The following is a 22,776-nucleotide window of genomic DNA, read 5'->3' as shown; positions in this document are numbered from 1 at the left end:
CGCGCCGCAAACATAACGGCCATCTCCCGCACCCTGCTCCGACCGCCGCTAATGGCGGCAACATGTGAAGCGTACATGCTTTTAATTATAACTATTATACTTAATACACCATTTCACTCCACGTGAATTATGTTGCTCTTTTGTATTGGTGCTTGGTAATTTAGAACTAGGAAATATATAGCAACTGAGAATTAGAATCTTTACAGTATGCTAGAGGATTCAAAAATTTTTGACCAGTCTATTCAGCATAAAACATGAAGCTCCTACTGAGTTTTATTTTGTGAGGGAGCAAAAGTCAGGATTCCCATTCCCCATCGCGATCCGTAACATAACAATATTGATACTCGTAGATGCCATATTATGAAAGTTGCTTAATGCCGGTTGTTTATTGAACACCAATAGGTGAGGCTGCTATTCAACAGTGATATACACGAATGGAACAGTTATTACCAAACTAAAAAGGAATTGGGCGGGACATGTTGCTAGTGATGGCAGGTGGACCAAAATATTAACGGAATGGTAGCCGCTAACAAATGTAAGAAGTGCCTGGTATCCGTTGGCCCGTTGGGTCGACGACATCCGAAAAACTGCGGGTCACAACTGGATGAGATTAGCCCAGGACCGGGAGAAGTGGCGTACTAGAGGATAGGCCTATGCTCAGCAGTGGGCGATATAGGGCTGATATGATGATGATGATACACGAATGACCAACAGGACGTCCATTTGGTCGATCTAAGTAGACCCCTTTAACTGTACGATTGCGAATTTATGATTATGATACCGCTCTACATGGCTTGCCATTCGGTTGCCATCGCGTCAGCCGTCAGCCAAGTACAGCTTTGCAAAAAGAGTAGAAACGGAACAACGTTTTTTATCACAGCAACACTTAACCTGTTATCTTAGAAAAGAGTCATAATCTGTCAAAATAGTTGCCACATGCAAACCGGTTTACATAAACGGTGGCGCCCCTATTAATTTCTGCTATTTTTGCCAGACCCGTTTGACTGTCGAATTGCTAATTTGCGATACCGCTCGTGTCCGAGCAAAATGGCGTGCCATACGTGTGTCATTTGCGTCTGCCAAGTAAATGATAAACTTACCTAATAAACTTAAGCTAGCGATCCAGCTAGCCTGCTGATCGCTAACCGCAAAGCCGCCAGGTTTCGTGTCCTGTAGTGACGCGATAGCGGGAGACATGTAGCCCTTGCTCAGACCCGCTGCGAAGGGCCCGAGGGACACTGCCAGGGCTGCCAGAATCTAGGGGAAAGAGGGAAAATTCATTACAAATATATTATAGTTTATAAATAAATATTGGGGACACCATACAGATCAACTTAGCCCCAAACTGCAAAGCTTGTACTATGGGTGCTAAGCGACGATATACATACTTAAATAGATATACTATACATAGAAAACATCCATGCAAATATCTGTGCTCATCATACAAATAAATGCCATTACCGGGATTGGAACCCAGGACCGCGGCTTAGCAGGCAGGGTCACTACCAACTGAGCCAGACCGGTCGTCTGACCGGTTTGTCATAGTGACTTTGTCAGTAGACCCAAATTGCCCCTCAGAGCTCAGAGTATGGTCACGGATCGGACGGGACAGGCATCACACCTATATTTCCAAGCGGGGTAGGTAGAGCACATGAAATCGCTCATGGTTCAGTCATTCTTGGCATATATTGGGTTGACATAAAACTAAATTATCTTTAATTCAATAGGTACATATTGTTACAGTACCATTTATTGCTTTATGATAATGTTAGTCTAATACCGCCTAAAATATGGGCCCAGAATGTTGTTACGTAAAATACACCCTGTCAAGGAATTGTAGAAATTACAAGTGGCAACACTGTAGTATCGCTCCTTTGAAATCAATGTTCGCTCCTTTCAATTTGAAAACATCGGCGGACACTACAATGTTGCCACTTTTTAATTTTTACAATCTCTTGTCGGAGAGGTAGTAGGTACTGCACTTATGCGTAATTTCTAACATAATTATTATGTTTATTATGTAAACGTTCAATGCATGTAACAAAGTATGACTACTAGATAAAGAGACAATTAAATAGCTCATTAAGCTATAAATGTCAGCAATAATTCTAAATATACTTTATATGATAAATAATTGATCTATAAATATATCATAAGCATGTTTTGCAACATTATATTAAAGTGATATATATTGAGTAAATATGCCAAATAAGACTTTTGAAATATAAAATGTGTATTAAGTTAATAATACCCAAAATGTTTTAAATATATAGAGCGAAGAGTATAAGCGTTAAAAAAATAACGTCTATTTTGTATTATGACAATCCAGTCTATGTGTTTGCTTTAGAAACATTTAAATTTATAGGACCTTTTTAGAAACCACAATAACAACTAAGTACACTTAGTTTTGTTAACAAAACATGTTATTCAAAAACTTGAACCATTAAACTACCCGAAAACATAAATTCCGGCCCGGACAGCAACAAAGATATATCGTTTTAAAGAACACGCTGTATGTAGCTGTGGAGTGAGTACAGGACGGAATCGATCAGTACAACACCCTGTAGTGAAGTGTGAATGGCTAGAGAGGGGACAATTGTTCATGGGTAAAAGAATAGTAAGGTTTTTCGATTGAAGTGTTTTGGCTAGTATTTAACAATTATTAAAAACTAATTGTACAGCAACATTTATTTGGTATAAAATTGTGTTTTCTGATACCTAGTTGTCATCAGAAAATATTAATTTATTTGAGAAACCGGGAACGTAAAAGGAGTAAACAGTCACTTTCCGGAGATGATTAAAAAATCAAACATAGATGTCTAATCAAGTAAAATAATTACAATTTTGAGTAATGTTTATGTTTTTAGTTTATGATAGTCAAAACTTCTTCTTCGTATTTGGGAATATTTTATGTAAATTATTAAATGCAATGAAATATAAATATAAGCCTCTAAACACTGACATACGATTTCTACATAACACGCTTGTAATTATAATACTTAATATTATCTTCTAGGATAATTAATCGTACAATTAATTTACGAACTTGTCTTCTATCTCTCCCCGTCGACCTTTTCAGTTCATTGCCAATATAACTGTCAATTTACCTTTGTACTGCTACTTGCAACTTTGACCTTGACAATTATGACAGTAATTTATGATGAACACTTGACATAAATATTACAGTTTATACTATTTTGACTTATCTTCCACTACAATGTAGAGGGCATTCGCTTTTGGCATAGAAATAGTAATAACAATGTTGTTATTACCAAATTAAAGTACCTGCATACTATGTAACATGCCAAAATCTGTCAACAATAATTATTGTTTAATAATAAAGGACAAATATAGATTTAGTAACGTTAACAATAAACTAAGACTTAGAGTATTTTATTCTTAAGTACTGAACTATTTCCTATTTTTTTTATAACTAGCGCAGAAACAAAATTTTAATGATAAATTAATATTAAAATTTCTTTTTTGATTTAGCGTTTTTGTTGTTGCCTAACATTAGTCATTATAAAACACATCGAAGTAGGTATTTGTCCTTGTTCTTATATTTACAAGGTAATTTCAAAATCTTCCTGCTTTTTTTGTTGTACAATCGAGTTCATAAATATGTGTACATTTTTCACCTTATTGCTTAGGTAGGTACAAAATTCTTCCTCTTTAATTGTAAAAAAAATATTAACTGTCCCATCACTAGGCACTTTATCTGAAAGCGTTCGGATTGTAACATTTCGGCCAGGTCAACGACCGGCACACTGCCATACATTTGCACCTAGCCCTTACAAGGTATAACCAACCTTATCAACAGTTTATACGGTCGATTATATAAATGAAAGAGTGATACCAATTTCGGATATCGTTAATATAAACTCGACCTTATGGAGTGGTGATATGAGCTCGGTAAATGAATACTTAAAGTGGTAAAAGCGCTTGTATGTCATTCTGATATAATATAAAGAAAGATTGAGTCGATCAAATAAATTTACTCAGGTACTTGTTAATTTATAGAGTAATTTTATTTTACCAGACACTGCTTGAAGAACAGTTTGTTATAGATTTGAAGGCCAATGATGATGATTTTAGGCTTTAGTCGTGTTGATTTAACAAGAGAAAACCAATATGGACTATTTGGCTGCTTTTGGATTCTAGATCACATATCGGATCGGATTAGATAGGTAACACTGATACATATTATAGGGCATCCGGCGTCAAAAACAACCCGTAATTTTGATGTATTCTTATCTTCTCGAATAAAAGCGTGATAGAGAATGCCGTCACGCAATTTTACCGACCGACAACAGTTTAGGTTCGATTAGTTAAGCTTTTTATGTTCCAAATTACTTTTTTTAAGAAATTACCAAAACAGGCGGACGTACCTACAGACAGGCAGTCATATGCATAGTTGGTTATAAACCTTGAGGATTACCTCGGTTCGGCCTAGATTCGACACACTAGTGAGAATGTGTTATGTCAGTCATATCCAGTATATATTGGATTGCAAAGGCCAATAATCAAATGTTTACTTTATTTAATAATAAAACCTTTATTACTAACAATCAAACATATCTTTAACATTTAATCATAAACTTATTTCAAGTAGGCGAATTTCGCATGTCATTTGTGGCTAAACATGTATTGCTACTTAATAATAATTAATACCACCTGATGTATAAGTATCAAACATATAGTTCTACCAATTCAGTTATATCAGATATGTGATGTAGTCATTGACGGTAATGATATAACTATTGGCGTTATCACGTTAGCAATTATCTTAAATTGGCATTGAGCATGACTCGCATCGTGTGAGAACGCGTTATCTCTGTTATGTCTCTTATGTCAGATATGGCTGCTAGTGACTAGAGTTAGGCGTTAAAGTTCTGCCTAAATTGGTTCGCCCTAGTTCCCGACTCGCATTGTGCGAGAACGCGTTATGCCGGTTATGTCAGATATGAGCAATAGTAATTGTCGCGTTATCAGGTTAGTCAGTTAGTGGGATGAGTGGAGTGCGACCAATTTAGACTATTTGGGGGGGCTTTTCGATTCTAGCTCATGATGTCATATCGTGTAATGGTTCGGTACGTTTTACGTGCCTATTGTATAAAAAATACATGTGATTTAAACGCACAGCTGATGCGTAACTGTAGTATACCTCTATAAAGGCTTACGGATTTAAAAGATACGGACTCTGTACTCTGTGGTTGAATGATTTTTGGAGTAATAATGTAATGATTTATGTAAAACAGAGACCTTGATTTGTTCTAATAGTAAAAAAAGTGTGTTCCCTCTTTTCCGTATTTACAGTTAGGGCCTTTTCATTTTGCCTAGTTACCCTTCGGGTTACAAGATCACAATGTTTTCAAAAAAGTGCCTACGCCAAACCTAGCAGTAGCGCATGCCAGGATAGCGCAAAAAGGATTACTATTAGGGCCTTTTGACGAATCACCATTAGTTGTCAAAACTGTCGTATTCACTCGGTTACTTTACTTCTCCTTTATGTCCCATTATTATCTTATATATATGTCAATGGTATTTAGATACAAATGTGCAAGTAATAATAGCCATAACTCTCATAACAGAAATTGCGCTCGAACAATGGAATAGTTACCGATATGAGAATAGCCGTGTGATTCTTATTGTCCTGATGTTACCGTTCTCTCATTATTTTTATTACCGCATTTTATCTGCATAAATAAGTTTTTATAACAACAGAATATCACAGTATTTTAGATATGACTTCGTTTTTAATTTAAAAAAATACATCCGGGAAAAACTTCGGGTAGTTTTGGGAAAATTGTATTTTTAACCCCCAACGCAAAAACGACGGGATAAGTTTGACGTGTCTGTCTGTCTGTCTGTCTGTGTGGGTGTCTGTCTGTGGCATCGTAGCTCCCGAACGAATGAACCGATTTAGATTTAGTTTTTTTTGTCTAAAAGCTGAGTTAGTCGGGAGTGTTCTTAACTATGTTTCATGAAAATCGATTTAGGATACCTTTTTTGATAGAGAGAATGATGATTCTGAGTAAAAGGACCACAGACACAGACAGACAGACAGACTCGTAAAACTTATAACACCAGTAGTTTTTGCGTCGAGGGTTAAAAATCAACCTGTATGTTTTATCTTGCCTACTTGTTTCCCAAAGGAATAAATAAATATGTACGTGTCAACTAACCTGTGTCCTATAGTAGTTTGTCCGTCCATCACTGGACCTGATCATGATCCTGGACTCTGGACAGTTCGTCATCTTCTCTTCCGCGGCTAAAAACTTCTTGTCGCACATATGTATGGATTTATTACACAGTTTGAGGCACATATGTATTGGTTTAATAATTTAAGGCACTATGTTGGGATCACGTGGTTGGCATCGTGGTTGATATCTGAAACAAAGAAAAGTTGAATTAGTGATTTTGTAAAGAAACTTATTATTCTCTTATTGCACAGTATAATGAAGAGTACTATCGTACAATATGGCCACTCCCGCTCCCCGCTGTAAGTGCCGTCCACCCCCTCTCGGTTACCTCACATTTACCGCCTGTCAAAAACGCGAACAGTCGACCTGTCATAAGTATTTCACTCATACAAGCATCGTACGCGTTCACCTACACGAGCTTAGACTGTGTGCTAGGAACGACGAGCTTAGACTGTGTGCTAGGAACGACGAGCTTAGACTGTGTGCTAGGAACGACGAGCTTAGACTGTGTGCTAGGAGTAGGAACGCGCCTCTTTCATGTATTTGATCGCCAGTGTCCGATGTGTGCTTATTGCGATTTTGCGATATAAATATAAAAGTCCAGCATAACAGTAGAAAAACCTTGTTTTATCACGAGTTTCACATTGGCACATTTATTCGCTAATGTGCGTTTATCTATGAGCGAAATGCATATAAAGTAGATACGTACACAAACTAATAGATATGTCAATGTCAAACCAGTCTAGTGGTTAGGCTGATGTCCGGATATCACAAAGGTTTATAGGGGGAATATTGGTAATTTTAAAATAATATTTCAATGGTACTATACCTATCAGTTTAAAGGAAATGTTGTTAATAGCCGGAGTTTGGACGCACGATAAAAGTCACACTCGCATAAAAACACGGACTAGTTGTCAACCACTGCTCACCAATATACGATATCAAGAGAACTCAAATTTTTGTTTTTTTTTGCTATAACGCGTGCCCTAACAATATTCACGTCCGAGTGCAGTAACCACATAACCCATAAAGTCTATTTTCCCGGCAGTACCGCGTGAGAGGAAGCCACAGATGTCACTGAGTGCCGCTGATTATCCATCAAAACAATCAATTGTTCGAGACGCCATCGCTTACGTGGCAAAACCAGGTAAGAGTAAATTTTTACTTTTTCTGATAATTGATGGAAATTCCGGACCAACTTGAACCGCCTTAAACTTTAGTTTTAGATACAATAAAGTTCGGATATGGAATTGTCAAAAGTAATGTTTTTGTGTAAGTAAAGAAAAGTTATTTAGATTGCAATAAAGTTTTTTTTTTCAAAATAATAAGTTTTGAGGCTATTAGTTACTACATTGATGTTTTTAGTCGTAGAAACAGCATTAAATATGTCATTTATGCAGGCAAGTATGGTCGCGCGATAAATGAAAAAACATCAGGCCGGCTCTATCGCACTATTAGTAAGTGCGACAAGGACGGCCTGTTGTTTTATGCCATGCCTGCTATGTCTACCACCGGACAGGTCATGTGGGGGTCAGATGAAATGTAACTATGTTATTTAATTTCCAACGTAAAAGCTATTGTATGTATGTGTTAAATTATTTAAAATTGTTGTATAGGTATGTAATTATTTAAAAAAAGTTGTTTCGACTTATCGCCCAATTTATGAACAGTTTATAATGGAGAATTGCTTTAACTTATTACGTTTAAATATTAACTACAGTTTGCTATCAGCAATACTGTGCGCGAATATGGATTGTTTTGATTCCAGAGGAAAAGAACCTGTCTGTCCTTAGTCTGAGAAAAACTGTGATATAAAGGAGTTCATTCCACAGAAGCCTAACCAGAGGATCTGCGGAAGGAAATTCCAGTGCGACCATTAACATTACCGGATAAGAGGTTAATGGTGCCGACGTAGTTCATTTTAATTTTTAATTAATCTGAAATATGGTATTAATTTAGATGACTTAAGAAATATATTGTTAGACGCGATACTTAGCGAAGCGACCACAGAAAGAGAGATTATTTTTATATGCTGGTATTATATAGGTAAGTAAATTCAACTATAAGTAATTCATGTTTAGGAGACAAGACAGTACATTGATAATTGATACCTCTATAAGGGTATACCACACCATCGATCAATAACAGATCGATGACAAAATGAAACAGTCGACCGAGTTTGTTGTATTAGGTCGAACGCTACCACGCCACACTGATCCATACCATCGAGCGATGATCGTTCGATATCCATCGATGGTCGATCGGTAGTCGATCGATCGGTGTGGTAACAACTTAAAGTGTCAACATTCTTTATTTTTAAATTGTTTCTCACAAGCACACAGATGAGACAGAAGCACGCCATCTCTTCTCAGCTTATTAAAGCGCCGTAAAACTAACATGTCACAGGATGACGGGACAGCACGTCACGTCACGTTGCCTGTAACGTGCTACACGTGCGTACTACGTACCAATTTGGTTCATTGAGAAGGTTGTAAAAAGCTCTAGTACTCACGATTGTAAGATTACGACCCTACCTGTTGGGAAACAATGTGGGAAAATGTTCTGCAAATTATAGACGGTTAAGACGGTCAACCAAATCTTGGCAGTAAAAATGCGGTAAATTTGAAAAATGTAGGGTTGAATTCTTTACCTGTAACCTATAAGTTACATGTTTGGTTTATCTGTTAGTGTAATTTGATTCATAATAAATTAAATGAAAGTTGAATTGACAAAAGAAAATTTTACCATACGCATATAATTATGACGAATGGCGGTGGCAAACAAGCACACTGCCTACCTGATCAACGCCCGAAGATCTCAGAAAGCACGGATGAAGGAAACAATGAAACACTAAAGTGTTATTTTTTTTTAAAGACTGTGTTTTGAACATATACTACTCGTAAATGTTGTACAGTGAGCTGCAACAGTTTGAGGCAAAATCAAATAATTCATTGATATTTTGCTATGCAATTTCACAGCTCATTGTACATGGAGAAAACCAATATAATTGATTTTTGTGACTTATGCGATTATGCCACTTGAGCGCGGAGACAATGCCCTATAAAAACAAAAGAAGTGCGCGTGGTGAAATATTAGGATGACGCAAATGAAGGATATACTAAGGATGCAATTTACTTGGTTTTTCTTGAACATATACTTAAAATTATGGTAACGAATATTACCAATTAGAATTATATTGTCATATCAAGTATTTCCCCTTTTATTGAGATGTTTAGTTAAAGGATTAGCTTGCAAAAGGATATAACTGAGTAATCGTTTTTTTTACACGTTTATATTTCACGTACGCTATTCTCGTAAATATATAACAAAAAAATGTAAGTGTTTATGGAATAAAAAAGGCTTTTTATTTTTATTTTTTTATTGATATATGCCATAATAAGTTAAAAATGTATTTCATAGGTACTAGTAGTCCAGATTTTTAACGTAAATCGGCATAACGTTAAAAATCTGTTATTTTTTATGTGCTCACCTACATACGATTTCTTGTAAACTTTTCAATATTTTATCGAAAAAAAAAACAATTTTGTCCAATAGTTGTTTCAGTGTACACTGTGGCAAACAGTTATAGTGGCAGTAAAAACAGTTCCTTATTCAAGTCAAACAGGTCTCTGAAAAAAGCCTTCACGAGCTTAAAAGCCTTCCATTGTTCCTACTGTTACAAGCACTTTACAACCAAGGTGCTAAAACGTAGTCGCCATCAAATATATCGAAACTGCCAAAGCTGTCACAAATATCGAGACGCAGTCTAAAGCTCCACATTCACGGTACGATTCATCGCTTCGAACGATTGGACAGATATCGTGAACGATTGGACAGATATCGTGAACGATCGGTCGCATCGAAAGCGATCCCCTCCGCCCCCGTTACTCGCACGAGAGGGAATAATAAAATCAGTAAGTCACACACTCGATCGCACGGGATTTTGATGCGATTTGCGATATCGTAACTATGCGATCAAGTAAATCGGTAACGATGTTGACATATACTGTCGATCGGTCGTTTCGATTAATCTGTTGCAACGGATCGTACAGATATATCGTACCGTGAATGGGAAGCTTAACGCCTTGGCGTCGCGCAAGTTTCGATATTTGTGAAAGCTTTGGCAGCTCCCAAATATTCGATGGCTGTACATTTTCCAGGCAGTGTATTTATTTTATTTATTTAATCTTTATTGCACAAAATAAAACAGCGTACAAAAGGCGAACTTAATGCCGTAAGGCATTCTCTACCAGTCAACCATTAGGGAAAGCAGAAAAGTTGTAGGCGGTGCAAAACGTGATTAAAACAAGATAATTTGGTACTTTTGTGTACATTGTGTACCTACACAATATTTACTGCCAATTGTATTAAACAAACACATATTACGTTTTAGGAAGCTGTGCTTTAGCATAACATATATTATAAAGAAACGTAAAGAAAATTTAGAGAGTGACAGACAATAAATAATTTATTTAGTCGTATGGCATCAATTTAAAAATAGGCAAATTATTTCTACATTTCAAATGTCAATATTCAGGGAGCTTAGCCAGTCAGCTGCATTCGGGTGTGAGATGTAGCAAGTCTTCTGGCAGCCCTCGATATGAACGAAGGGGGCAGCGCAGTAAATCAAATAAATAATGATGATTTTACTAACAAGATTTAGTTTACAACTTTAAACAAAGACATTGATGAATTTTCCAAACATTATGTTATGCTTTGTTTTTCATTTAACGGCTGTTTTGACTGACTGTTTAAACAATACAGTATGCCTTGACTTATAATTTCTTAAACTATAAGTATAGAAAACATCCATGACTCAGGAACAAATATTTGTATTCATCACACAAATAAATGCCCTGGATTCAAACACGGGACCGCGGCTTAGCAGGCAGGGTCACTACGCGCTAGGCCAGACTGGTCGTCAATATGTATTAGAGGCATTTCCCTTACTTTTGTTCCAAGTCTGCCATTTTAAATCTTAATTGTGTCATATATATCGCTGGGCGTGTCATTTTAAAATCGATAAAAATTGCCATAGCGTAAAAGTTTTCAAAAATAGAACACGTAACGAATCGGCTAGCATGGACCTAGCGTGTAATTCATTACATAAAAATGTATTTATTAAAAAAAAAAACTTAAAAAAATATCAAAATATACTTATGGGATTTTACCACGCGTTGCAGTAGTTATACTACAATTTATTATAACATATATCACATAATTGTTAACACCTATTGATGTAAACGGATATGGGAATATATACTTTTAGAATATAAATTATATACTTTACATACGTACATATGACGTTGAACATAATAAATAGTTCGGTAAATAAATTTCCCGAGTAAATATCGTTAATAGTACAGTCGAGTTCATAAATATGTGTACATTTCTTCACCATAACTCGTTGCAATAAAGTGAAAAATGTCCACATATTTATGAACTCGACTGTACAGTTACGACTGTTTACTCTGTGTAAACGTATTTATACAATATTAGATTACAATACATAGTGTAATTATATTTCAAACATCGACTTACGTTATGTTGTAATAATTAGTAGGTACTCTAAAAGCAAACAACTACTTTTCTAACTAAACCACAAAATTAAAAAAAAAATTGAAAAACCTCCCACTTAGTGGACCGATTTTCATGAAACATGGCTAAGTACACTCTCGACTAACACAGCTTTCAAACAAAAAAACTAAATCTAAATCGGTTCGTCCGTTCGGGAGCTATGATGCAACAGATAGACACACACACAGACAGATGGATAGACAGGCACGTCAAACTTATAACGCTCCTGTAGAATAAAATAAGTATAATAAAATTAGCTTACCAAAAATGGGCAATGGCACAAAAGTGTATAATCAACTCATGAACTAATTCCTGTGGGTATGTACTTTTGAATTGTGGTGTACATTTCGATGACATATAGTTTTTGTTTATTTTATCTTTAAGTAGGAAAGTACAAGTAGGAAAAGGAAGCGAGGAAACGCAGCCAGTCTTATGGGCACATTAAGTACTGGCAGCGACCTGGGAGACATCTGTAGGTACAGTGTAGTCCCCCTAGGTTAAGTTAGGTTTAGTTTAGTTTTGATTTGTTTCTATTATCTTGATATTTAATGTTGCAAATTATTTGAATAACTTTTCCTACTGAGATATAATCATTTATTATAAATGATTATATCATTTATTATAAATGATTATATCTCAGTAGGAAAAGTTATTCAATGTATAGGTATGTCTTCTAAACTCATATTAAATCATTTCCATGAACATATCTGTCAACATCCGATCCGGAAATATCAAAACAGTAACGTTAAAACTGTCACCCTGTATTTTTATCAACTATTGGAATCGCTTCAAGGAAATGCGCTCAGCGGAAGGCCGTCTGCCGTGCCGTCTCTATTTATACAGAGTAACATTCGGGTCAGGGCGCCATAAACACATATATTTGGGTTATAATTATGACAGTTTTGACGATTGAAGTTAAAGGTTAGATTCAGTCCGCGAGTGCTGCAGAAAGCCATTCCTGCAGACTGTATTTACTGTATTGTGATTTACATCAAGCAGAAATGTTTGAAAACAATGCTAAATTGTCTGACATTACAGTCACCGGCATAAATATGTGATGATTTCTGTACCTTGTCACATTAACGTCTTGTTTGAAATGTGATGCGAAATTGTGAAACGATTTAAGGCGACAAGGTACAGAAATCATCACTTATTTATGTCGGTGACTGTCCAATACAATACAATACAAGTTTTCAAGTAATGCACAAGAAACAAAACCAATTAAACAGAGGTAACAACAAGCAGTCTTATTGCTTAAGAGCGATCTCTTCCAACCTTTGGGTATTGGAGTTAATATAATCAGAATACATGAAATATGAGAAGTAGAATTTAAATACAACCAAAAAACACAACACATTCATGCAAAATACACATACATAAATAAGACATTCTGAAATTTTCATTACCATAACTCATATCATCAAAGCAATAATTAAGAAAAGGAATGCCATAATTTATAATCCCTTCAATCTAAACAATAACAGTCATATTCAAGACAAAGAACGGGGCAACCCGTGTCTTTCAATACTATAATACGTTTGTTTAATAAATATTGATGGTAATGAAAATGAACCATTCATCTCCATACATAGCGAAGTGTTGTATCCACGAATAAGGTAATACTTTTGTGTATTAGTTAGTATACCTACCTTTATAAGCAGAATGCAAGAAATTTTTGCATATAAGCGGCACAGTTTATGTACAGTGAGCTACAAAATTTCATGGAGAAATTATGACTTAATTTATTGATAAATTTGCCATGCACTTTTGCAGCTCAATGTACCTACTCGTATATACTAGAGCTCTTGCCTTATATCAACATTGGTCAAGCTGTCAACTTAATATAAGCGCTATCAATAACTTTCGACAGCCTTTGATTTAAGGGTAAACAATAAACATTTAAGGGTAAACAGTGGGGGGTGTTTGTTTTTGAGTCTGGTCGTTGGCGCCATTGGTTTACAATGCCATAAAAGGATTTTATACCACAATGGTTGCAAGAAAGCGTAACTGAGGTGAAGCGATGGGTAGAATTAGAATCTCAAGTGTGTCCGATTTTTAATAAAATATAGCATATTCTATTGAAATAAAAGTAAGGAAAGTTAGAAATAATAAGACCGTTTTATGGAAGTTTCTAATTCTTACATGACTTTAACCGGGCAGAGCAGAGCCTTTTTGCCATATTTAAAGCTAAGAGTAGTAGTTCGTTTCGTGACTGGTGTTTGTTCTTATTGTAATGGCATATTAGCCACTTTCCGTGTTTAGCAGTAACACAATGGTTTACTGCGACATAACGCATATTGCTTGGTCAGCGATAACCCAAACATGTATATATAGGCACACCTTTATACAATAAATGGAATTGATTGAGATTCATTACTTTACGCTTTACCTACTACTCGCGTCTATCATTTAACTACACCTCATACCGCGACGCTGCCCATCCTCAACAGTAATAACATATCTTGTTATTACATTATTATAATTTTATTATATTCTGTGCTGGTGCAGATGTGCATGCATAACTTTATCAACTAATGATTGACTGTCAGGGGATCGATTTGTAAATTTCGAACGCACAAATGCTATTGTTGAAAAAGGACGGCTAGTAATTTTAAAAGTAGTGGTAATGAACACTCGTTTTCGATTCTGTTAGTAGAATTTAAATGACTAGTATTGGAGATATTATTGAACGAATTTCACGAAATCGAATGGCCACGATTCAAAAATCAAATCTCAGATTAATTTTAAAACGTTCGGTATTAAACGAAACATTTATGGCTGGTCGTTAAATTCCATCATGAATAGGTATTGTGTTATCAGTATAAAACATTTTAAAATAGAAAAACGTCTAGGCCGAGTTCATTGCAACTGTTAGAAAAATACTTGGCATTGTGCGTCTGTCGAGGCCAATGCCGTTGAAATATTTTTAAATTGTGATTAACGCATTTAGACATTTCGTACTATTTTTATGAATATAAGCTGTAGACTGTGTAAATACTTTAAATAGATTTGTCAGTCGAACAGCTTTGTAAATAATTTAAGTAATATAAAAATACTTATATACCCATGACTCAGGAACAAATATCTGTGCTCATCACACAAATACCGGGATTCGAACCTAGAAGTCGTCGAGATCGGTCTCTTGAATCACAAGTTCTTTTACCAACAACAGCATGATGACAATAAAAATTGGTCGCTGTCGTTGTACTCTGTATCACAACTCGGAAGCGATACGCAGATTTACGACGTGCACAATGCGCGCGTGCGTGTTTGTTTGTGAGTTTACGAGCCATTCAGACGATACATTAATTAAAACGGCTTTAGTGCTGTAATGTGGAGGGTAGGGAGAAATGCGGAGGTAGAAAAGGCTTAAGGGAAAATACATTGTTTGCAAGCTTTTATTTCACTTAAACTTTGAAAGCTAAGTTTAGATCTCATAATTTGATTTGATAAAGTTGATCTAATGGTCGATACAGGAACCATATAAATTATATGATTAACAATGCAACTGTTGTGTATTAAAACTGTCTCAACGAGCACATAATTATCCATACCTACTAATATTATAAATGGGAAAGTGTGTGTCTGTTTGTTTCACGGCAAAACGGAGGGACGAATTGACCTGATTTTTTAAGTGGAGATAGTTCTGGAGATGGAGTGTGACATAAACTATTACTTGTTGTCTCTTTCTAACGCGAGTGAAGCCGCAGGAAAAAAATAGTACTACATAAGTTACCTACGTAACATTTAATCATAACTCATGACGTGAAGGTGAAATCAGCCATGAAAACTAGTATCAGAAAATAAGTTTTCACAAAATAAATAGCAAGTAAAAATTACGAGAAAAAGAAAAAATAGCTTTTGTTTTATTACGTGATATATTTTGTTTTTTTCATCCTCCTCTAGGCCCATTTTCATATATTACAACAAAATTTACAACACGAACACGCTGTAAATTCAAAGTTTATGTAACATCACCATAAAACTACATTTCGCTTAGTTTTACTCCTTGCAAAGCGCCGACGCATGTTATTATTTAAAATACCCTTTAACTACCATATTAAGTCGGCTGAGATGCGATCTCACACTTTTTTTCTTCGTAGGTGATATTCAGTGTTATTAAGAAGAGATACATCAGCAAATTGCCTGCCAGCGCTTGTATCGACTAGTTATATCTTTATAAGATACCCTTTACAATTAACGATGTACAATTATTTTTAACTAGCTAGCGGAATGCTCTATACAAATTTCCACCCCCCATTTTAGGGAAGTGGGGGGTTAGAAAGAGGCAAAAAGTAGCCTATGTCACTCTCCATCCCTTCAACTATCTCCACTTAAAAAAATCCCGACAATTCGTTGCTACATTTTGCCGTGAAAGACGGACAAACAGACACACACAATTTCCCATTTATAATATTAGTATATGGATTATTGTTAAAGGGATCTTTTACAGTTTTTTTCTTTCTTTACTCAATCTAAAGTCACGAAAATAGTATTAAACGAAAAAAAACTTCACGTAACGTTATTTGTCTCCCTTTCACAATAGGTTTGCTTGACAGAGACGAGTTTTATATAATTTTATTTGTTATCCCTCCAAAGTAATATAGATCATAACAATTAACTATTATTATAATAATGGGTGCCAGAGAATAAATAATACGATTTCATCCATTATGATTGAAGCTGCCAGTACTAAATCATAATCCAAGAACTATGAATGACGACCATCAAATCGAAAAGCACAAATCTAACGTGACAAATCAAAGTAAAGATAAATAATTTAATAAATAAAATACTTACAGGATATCTAGTTTTATTCCACTGCTTCAACATTTAAGTCTAGAGTCCAAGATCCTGACTGACAAAAAAATAATACTAACTTACATAAAATAATGCGTAACTGTCGATAATTTGTCAACTTGCAAGCCACACGAAAATTCTAAGTTAATAATAGCATCAAACTTGTATAAAACTGACACAAAAACTTAGACGTTAAACGTTTTACTTCAGACTTAACACAAAAACGCACACACGTAAACAATAATCATCATCATCAAAGCAAACAATAAACAAATAAATCAGCATAACAAACGATGTGTTAGCTAGTTCGTCGAACACTGAAGATAGTCCTAGGGTCGTAATCGTATATAGTCCAGATGCACTTGAGGCTGGAGCGAGCCCAATAATATGACGTAGACGCACGTTGTAGCCAAGTGATAGGTCAAATCCAAGGGTCTGTTGATCATTTTAGTTTGATCTAGAAATAAGTTCTTAGATTGACATGATTCCTTGAAATTGGCTCTCCATCGGCGGAATACTAAAGAGTGAAGAGTCTTTACGCTCTCTGTGCCATAATAAAGCAACTAAAAAAACCACAAGTGGTCAAAATAATTAGGCTACCACTTCCACATAAAGGTAAGTAGTGCCGTAGTACATGTCGAACGCTATATCGACTAAATACGTGAGTAACCCGCTTAAAATATTTTTAAATATGTAAGTAGTGCCCTTGCGATTTACTTGGCTTGTCTTGGGGACACGGTAAAAATTTTATAATCTATTAATTTCGTTGCATTTTGATACAGCTTCTCTTAAAAAGTTTAATAATGGTTTTATCCCCTGGCAACTTGAAAACTTCAGTCAAAGTTGTTTCCGCCTATTTTTACGTAGAACCTAGTTCTGTTATCATTGACAGAGCAGAGCAATACGCTGCTCCTTAAAATTATCGAACTATGTCGCGTCGATAAGTTGTCGTGTCGGGGGTTGTAAGTCTCGACATTTTAATCGGCATCATTACCGCGCCTCCGTAATGAACGACGCGATACGCTGATCTGGCTTCAAATGGTATATTAATGACGGACTTTTGGCAAGCTTTCATAAAAAACTTCAATATTCCCAGCAACATGTTTGAAATTACAATCCCAGATTATTATACCGTCGATAACGATGTTTTTTGAAGAAATTAATGATGTGGTGTCTGGTGTACCGAAAATTACAAATGGTTTTTCACAATTCTGTCTGAACTTTCATTTGACTTATTTGTGTAAAGTTAATGCGGGCGAATCTCTTAGCGGTGGTAAAATATAGTACAGAAGAAATTTCATTAGGTAAATTTTACTTAAAAGCAATTAATTAATTAATCTACACAAAATTAACAAATCAAACCGCAAATGTTGCATTGTGTTCAAAATGTCGGGATGAATTGTAAATTCATTATACGCGACATTATCCGTTTCCATTCATTCCAAATTATGTCGTCGAGTTGCGGAAAACAAGCCCGCGTTTACCTATAACTTATCCGTTTCCACAGTTCAATTACATGTGTAAAAGGCCCGTCACACAAGCTTCAGCAAACTAGACACATTTCACAAATCATTCAGGTATAGACTCCCTAGCCAATCATTTATCCAATTTGTTACTACATCTGATACACTCCTCACGTGTCAAGAAACAAATGCAGGCCAAGCACGTGTTCCTCCTAACTGACCTTACATAACCCTTGTCTCAAAGGAATATGGTCGTTCATTACTCATTTACTTGCCTTAAGATGCCACCCAGCGTTACTACCCAAACGTCAGAAGGTAAATGAGTAGTGTATGCACTTAGGACGTTTTTCTAGCGAACATAGTTGAACGTAGGGCATTTATGATTTATTGCAGATATGACTAGACCTGTCGAGATTTCCGGTAACGTGTTTTTAGATTAGGGTAGGATTCAATCACCATTGGATCAGGCACGAGACCGCTAAAACTGGAAAAAAGAAGAGGTCACGACATGGATCTATTACCTGAGGAAAAAGAGGTAACAGGTCAAAGGTCAAGACATGGGGCTTGTACCTAAAAGCTGAAAGAGGAGGTAAAAACTGAAAGGTCAAGGATTCGAAACCAAACATCCAATATCTAATGAGAGGGAGTCTAAAAGTGATGAGAATATCGAAGATGAGAAAATTATCGTGAACAAAATATAACAGACTAGCTTTTGCGCGTTAGAAAGAGACGAAAAGTAGCCTACGTCACTCTCCATTCCCTCAACTATCTCCACTTAAAAATCACGACAATTCGTCGCTCCGTTTTGCCGTGAATGACGGACAAGCAAACAGACACAGACACTTTCCCATTTATAATATTAGTATGGATAGAGACAGACATAAGGCATAAGTTATACCATACCATAACCATAGAGAACCATAGAGAGGAATTCTCCATAATACATTCTGAATTTGAAAGATTTTAAGCTAAGAAAAACTGGTATACTCGTACTGTTCTTAAAGTAGGAGATGCCTGAGGCTGTGTTTAAGACTTTATAAGGCTGGAAGAGTAAAGACTGTGGAGAAGAGTCACTGCCGATAGGGTCGTATTTATACTGTGCCGTCAGGCAAGCCAAAACTGCGTTGGAATGATATTACAAGAACAGCTGGATCGAATTGGGTAAAGAAAGACCAAAATAGAAACGGGATATTTGAAATTGAAAAAGACCAAAGTTGAAAGAGTCCTGAATATCTAAGATTGAAAAAGGTAAGGAGAAGGAGAATATTAAGAACAGACTTACAAGAAAGACCGACGATAAGGTAAAACTTGGAATACATTTATCCATATAGAAATTTTAGTAGCTTCTTGGATAACGGAAGAGTATATTGTCAATAAACTTGTATAACCTAAGATGCTGTAATTTAATACATCTAAAAGTACAGTAAAAGTACCGCAAGGAAATTATCTCCAGGGTTTACGAGTCCAGATAACATCTCAGGCATATGTAACGATTACATATTATAGAGTTATGAAATAGCTAAATTTAAAGCTATATGTATAGAAACAATGTCAAGTTTTATAGCCGTCGTAAAAGATACAGGCATATCTAGCTTTTATCTAGTGTTGTATAAGACTCGAGTACTGTAGCTATAAGTTTCGAGTCTATGGACTCGATTTTTACAAGCTTTTATTTAACTTGCCTTGTTAGTATGTTGGTTTGGGTCAAAACGTAGAAGCTAAATTTGACCCACATCCCGGTTTCTGATTGAGCTGAATGTGCACATAATTATGTAAATTACTGATGTGATGGTGGATCAGGAAGGTGGTCATAGGAACTCTGTTATGAACTGTCGTATCCCCATCGAGTGAGGGGTTTTTAGAAACGTCTCGGAGAGCAGTAGATGAGTGTTGAAAGAAAGGTATAGTCGCCGATAAAAGCTTCTGCAAAAAAATATTTTTTTTGCAAAAAAACAAATTCAGACTTTTTTAATTAGGTTAGTCGAAAGTCTTCTAGTTCTTGACGAAGATCACTTTAGTGATCCCTTAGACTATTGCATAAAATCATCATTCTCCTTGCGTTATCCCGGCATTTGCTACGGCTCATGGGAGCCTGGCGTCCGCTTTGACAACTAATCCCAAGATTTGGCGTATGCACTACAACATAACATACATACAATCACGCCTGTATCCCACAAAGGGGCAGGCAGAACACATGAAACCACTAAAGCTTCAGTGCCACTCTTGGCAAATAAGGGGTTGAAAGAAAACGAAACTGTGATATTGCAGTGACAGGTTGCCAGCCTCTCGCCTACGCCACAATTTAACCCATATCCCATAGTCACCTTCTACGACACCCACGGGAAGAAAGGGGGTGGTGAAATTCTTAACCCGTCACCACACAGGCGAATGCACTAGTTTTTACGAAAACGACTGCCATCTGACCTTCCAACCCGAAGGGTAACTAGGCCTTATTGGAATTAGTCCGGTTTCCTCACCATGTTTTTGTATTGTATTGTATTGTATTCGTTTATTTCAGACATAACAGTCCATATTGTTACATTACGTTACACTTATATTTAAAATTAAAGCTATAGAATTCAATTATTAATTTAAAATGAAAACCACAATTAAAACAAAATAAATACGAATTAAATTAAATTAAATCAAACTAAATTAAATTATATCAAATTAAATTAAATTCAAAATTTCAAATTTTCCTTCACCGAAAAGCGACTGGCAAATTTTAAATGACATTTCGAATAATCGATGGAATCAGGCGTTACTTTGCGGAAATCCATGTTAATCGTAAACTAGAACTTTCCTTTGCTAATCCGCGAATAGATAACGTGCAAGTCAATCAGTGCTAACCTGTTATAATTACTTGCGTAATTTTTACATGCAATATTTATTTGCGTATTTATTTTTATTTTTGCGGTGGGAGGGTGGGAAAATTAATTGCATGTAAAAATTACGCAAGTAATTATAACAGGTTAGCACTGATTGACTTGCACGTTATCTATTCGCGGATTAGCAAAGGAAAGTTCTAGTTTACGATTGACATTTCGAACATAAGTTCAGAAAAACTCATTGGTACGAGCCGGGTTCGAACCCGCGACACCAGCGCTTCCCAAGAGACTATTGTAGAGATTCGAGTTCATAAATCTAAGTCAATTAATAAGTATATCATGTTTGTAAAATTGATTGAATCATAAAATAATTATTTTCTAAAACTCAGTAGAATTGTATTAAAATCTACAAAATTGTTGAAGGAGTTTATTCGGAAGCTCGATTAAATTTTTAGTTAAAAAAAGACTTTCAGTTAAAAGAACTTTTGAAAAGCCAACTTCTTTAAAATAAATTGTGTTCTTTTTAGACTCAATAGACTCGAGTTGTCCAACACTACTTTAACAACGGGAAACAGCTGACTTTGTAGACATCGCGTATTGGTTACATCTTAGGTCGCTTATATAACCTGACGCCATGTGATACTATTCCACACGTTTTAAAAAAATCTGGTGACATTGTTGAACTTGTAAGGCTGTAAAATGAGTAGGGCTTTTTCCAGAGTGACAAGTGGACTTTCTTAGCAACTGCTGGTAATAGGTTATTATATTTATAATTAGTAATAAAAATTACAGGTCAAAAATACATATAAGTGATTGTCTATATCTAATAGGATTTTTTTTTATTTAATCCCACCTTCGCATATGGCATAGTAAGGCTGCATCATAAGTATATACGGCATGTATGCATTTTCTGATATCATGCATCTTTAAAAAAATACTACGAAGTTCATCAAGGGATGTTCTCATACAAGAGTATCGAGAAAAGGATTTATAGAACGGCCGTGTAATTTTTTTGCTCGACTTGGCGGGGGCACGGATTCAAAGTTATGTATCATTTTTGATGTGGATTTTTGTGCGCAAGTTTCTTTGTTAAAGTTTTATAAAAATCGATTTAGCAATTTGAGGCGATACCGTTTTTTTTTTCTTAATTAGGCACATTATCATTGATAAAGACAGTAATAATGTCACGAATTGTCTATAAGACTTGTTGAATACTCGTGCCGCCAGCTCTATACTGAGGGTAATAAAACTATAATTTTACTGTGTAGTCCTTCTATAAATACATTTAATGTCAGGATTAAACGCTTAGCTAACCTACGGGGCGCCGGTATCCGATATTGACCTAACACATGATAACATTATCTAATAAGGCAAAATACAATATTTTACAATAAATACAAAAATTAATTAACATAAGTATGTAAATAAATGAAAACCTTTCTCATATTTTGAACGCTTTATGGATGTGCGAAAAAGGATAAGGTACAGCGGGGCAAATCTCGACTGGGGGGCCATTGTAACTGATCTATTTTTTCCATTATTACACTATGATGTCGAGTTCTACAGAGTGGGGCCTGAAACAAAGGCGAATAATTGAACTCTAGGCTATTCTCCTTATACTGATCAACATTTGTTCAGCGACTTTTAAAAATAAATTTTATTTTGATTTTTATCACCCTTGAAAGTTTTTTCTAAGAGGTAATGTATTGCGAATTCTGTTAAGTCTAAAGTGTGACAGACAACGTCAATGACAACAATAAAACACAAAACAACACACATAACACATTTTAACATTGAAGCTAATATTTATTTTGTATGAAAAATTAAAAATTTAAAGACTTCATAATTTTTAAAAGTCACTGAATAAATGTTGATCAGTATAAGGAGAATAGCCTACAGTTCAAT

At 35.5% G+C, this 22,776-nt stretch overlaps 1 protein-coding gene across 3 annotated transcripts in view; it reads right to left on the bottom strand.

Annotated features, from left to right (window-relative positions):
• The window catches only part of LOC125241099 (facilitated trehalose transporter Tret1-like), a 133,080-nt gene that overhangs the window by 24,272 nt on the left and 86,032 nt on the right, over positions 1 to 22,776 (bottom strand). For all 3 annotated transcript variants that reach the window (XM_048149425.1, XM_048149418.1, XM_048149433.1), the window contains 2 exons: positions 6,186 to 6,390; positions 1,101 to 1,257 (listed from right to left, as the gene is read on the bottom strand). In XM_048149425.1, coding sequence (XP_048005382.1) covers positions 1,101 to 1,257; positions 6,186 to 6,326 — 298 coding nt within the window. In that variant the 5' untranslated portion in view covers positions 6,327 to 6,390. The remainder of the gene's footprint in view (positions 1 to 1,100; positions 1,258 to 6,185; positions 6,391 to 22,776) is intronic.

This window comes from Leguminivora glycinivorella, chromosome 2 (genome assembly GCF_023078275.1).
Source record: "Leguminivora glycinivorella isolate SPB_JAAS2020 chromosome 2, LegGlyc_1.1, whole genome shotgun sequence".
Lineage (NCBI taxonomy): Eukaryota > Metazoa > Arthropoda > Insecta > Lepidoptera > Tortricidae > Leguminivora > Leguminivora glycinivorella.
This window is presented reverse-complemented; position numbering and strand designations above follow the sequence as displayed.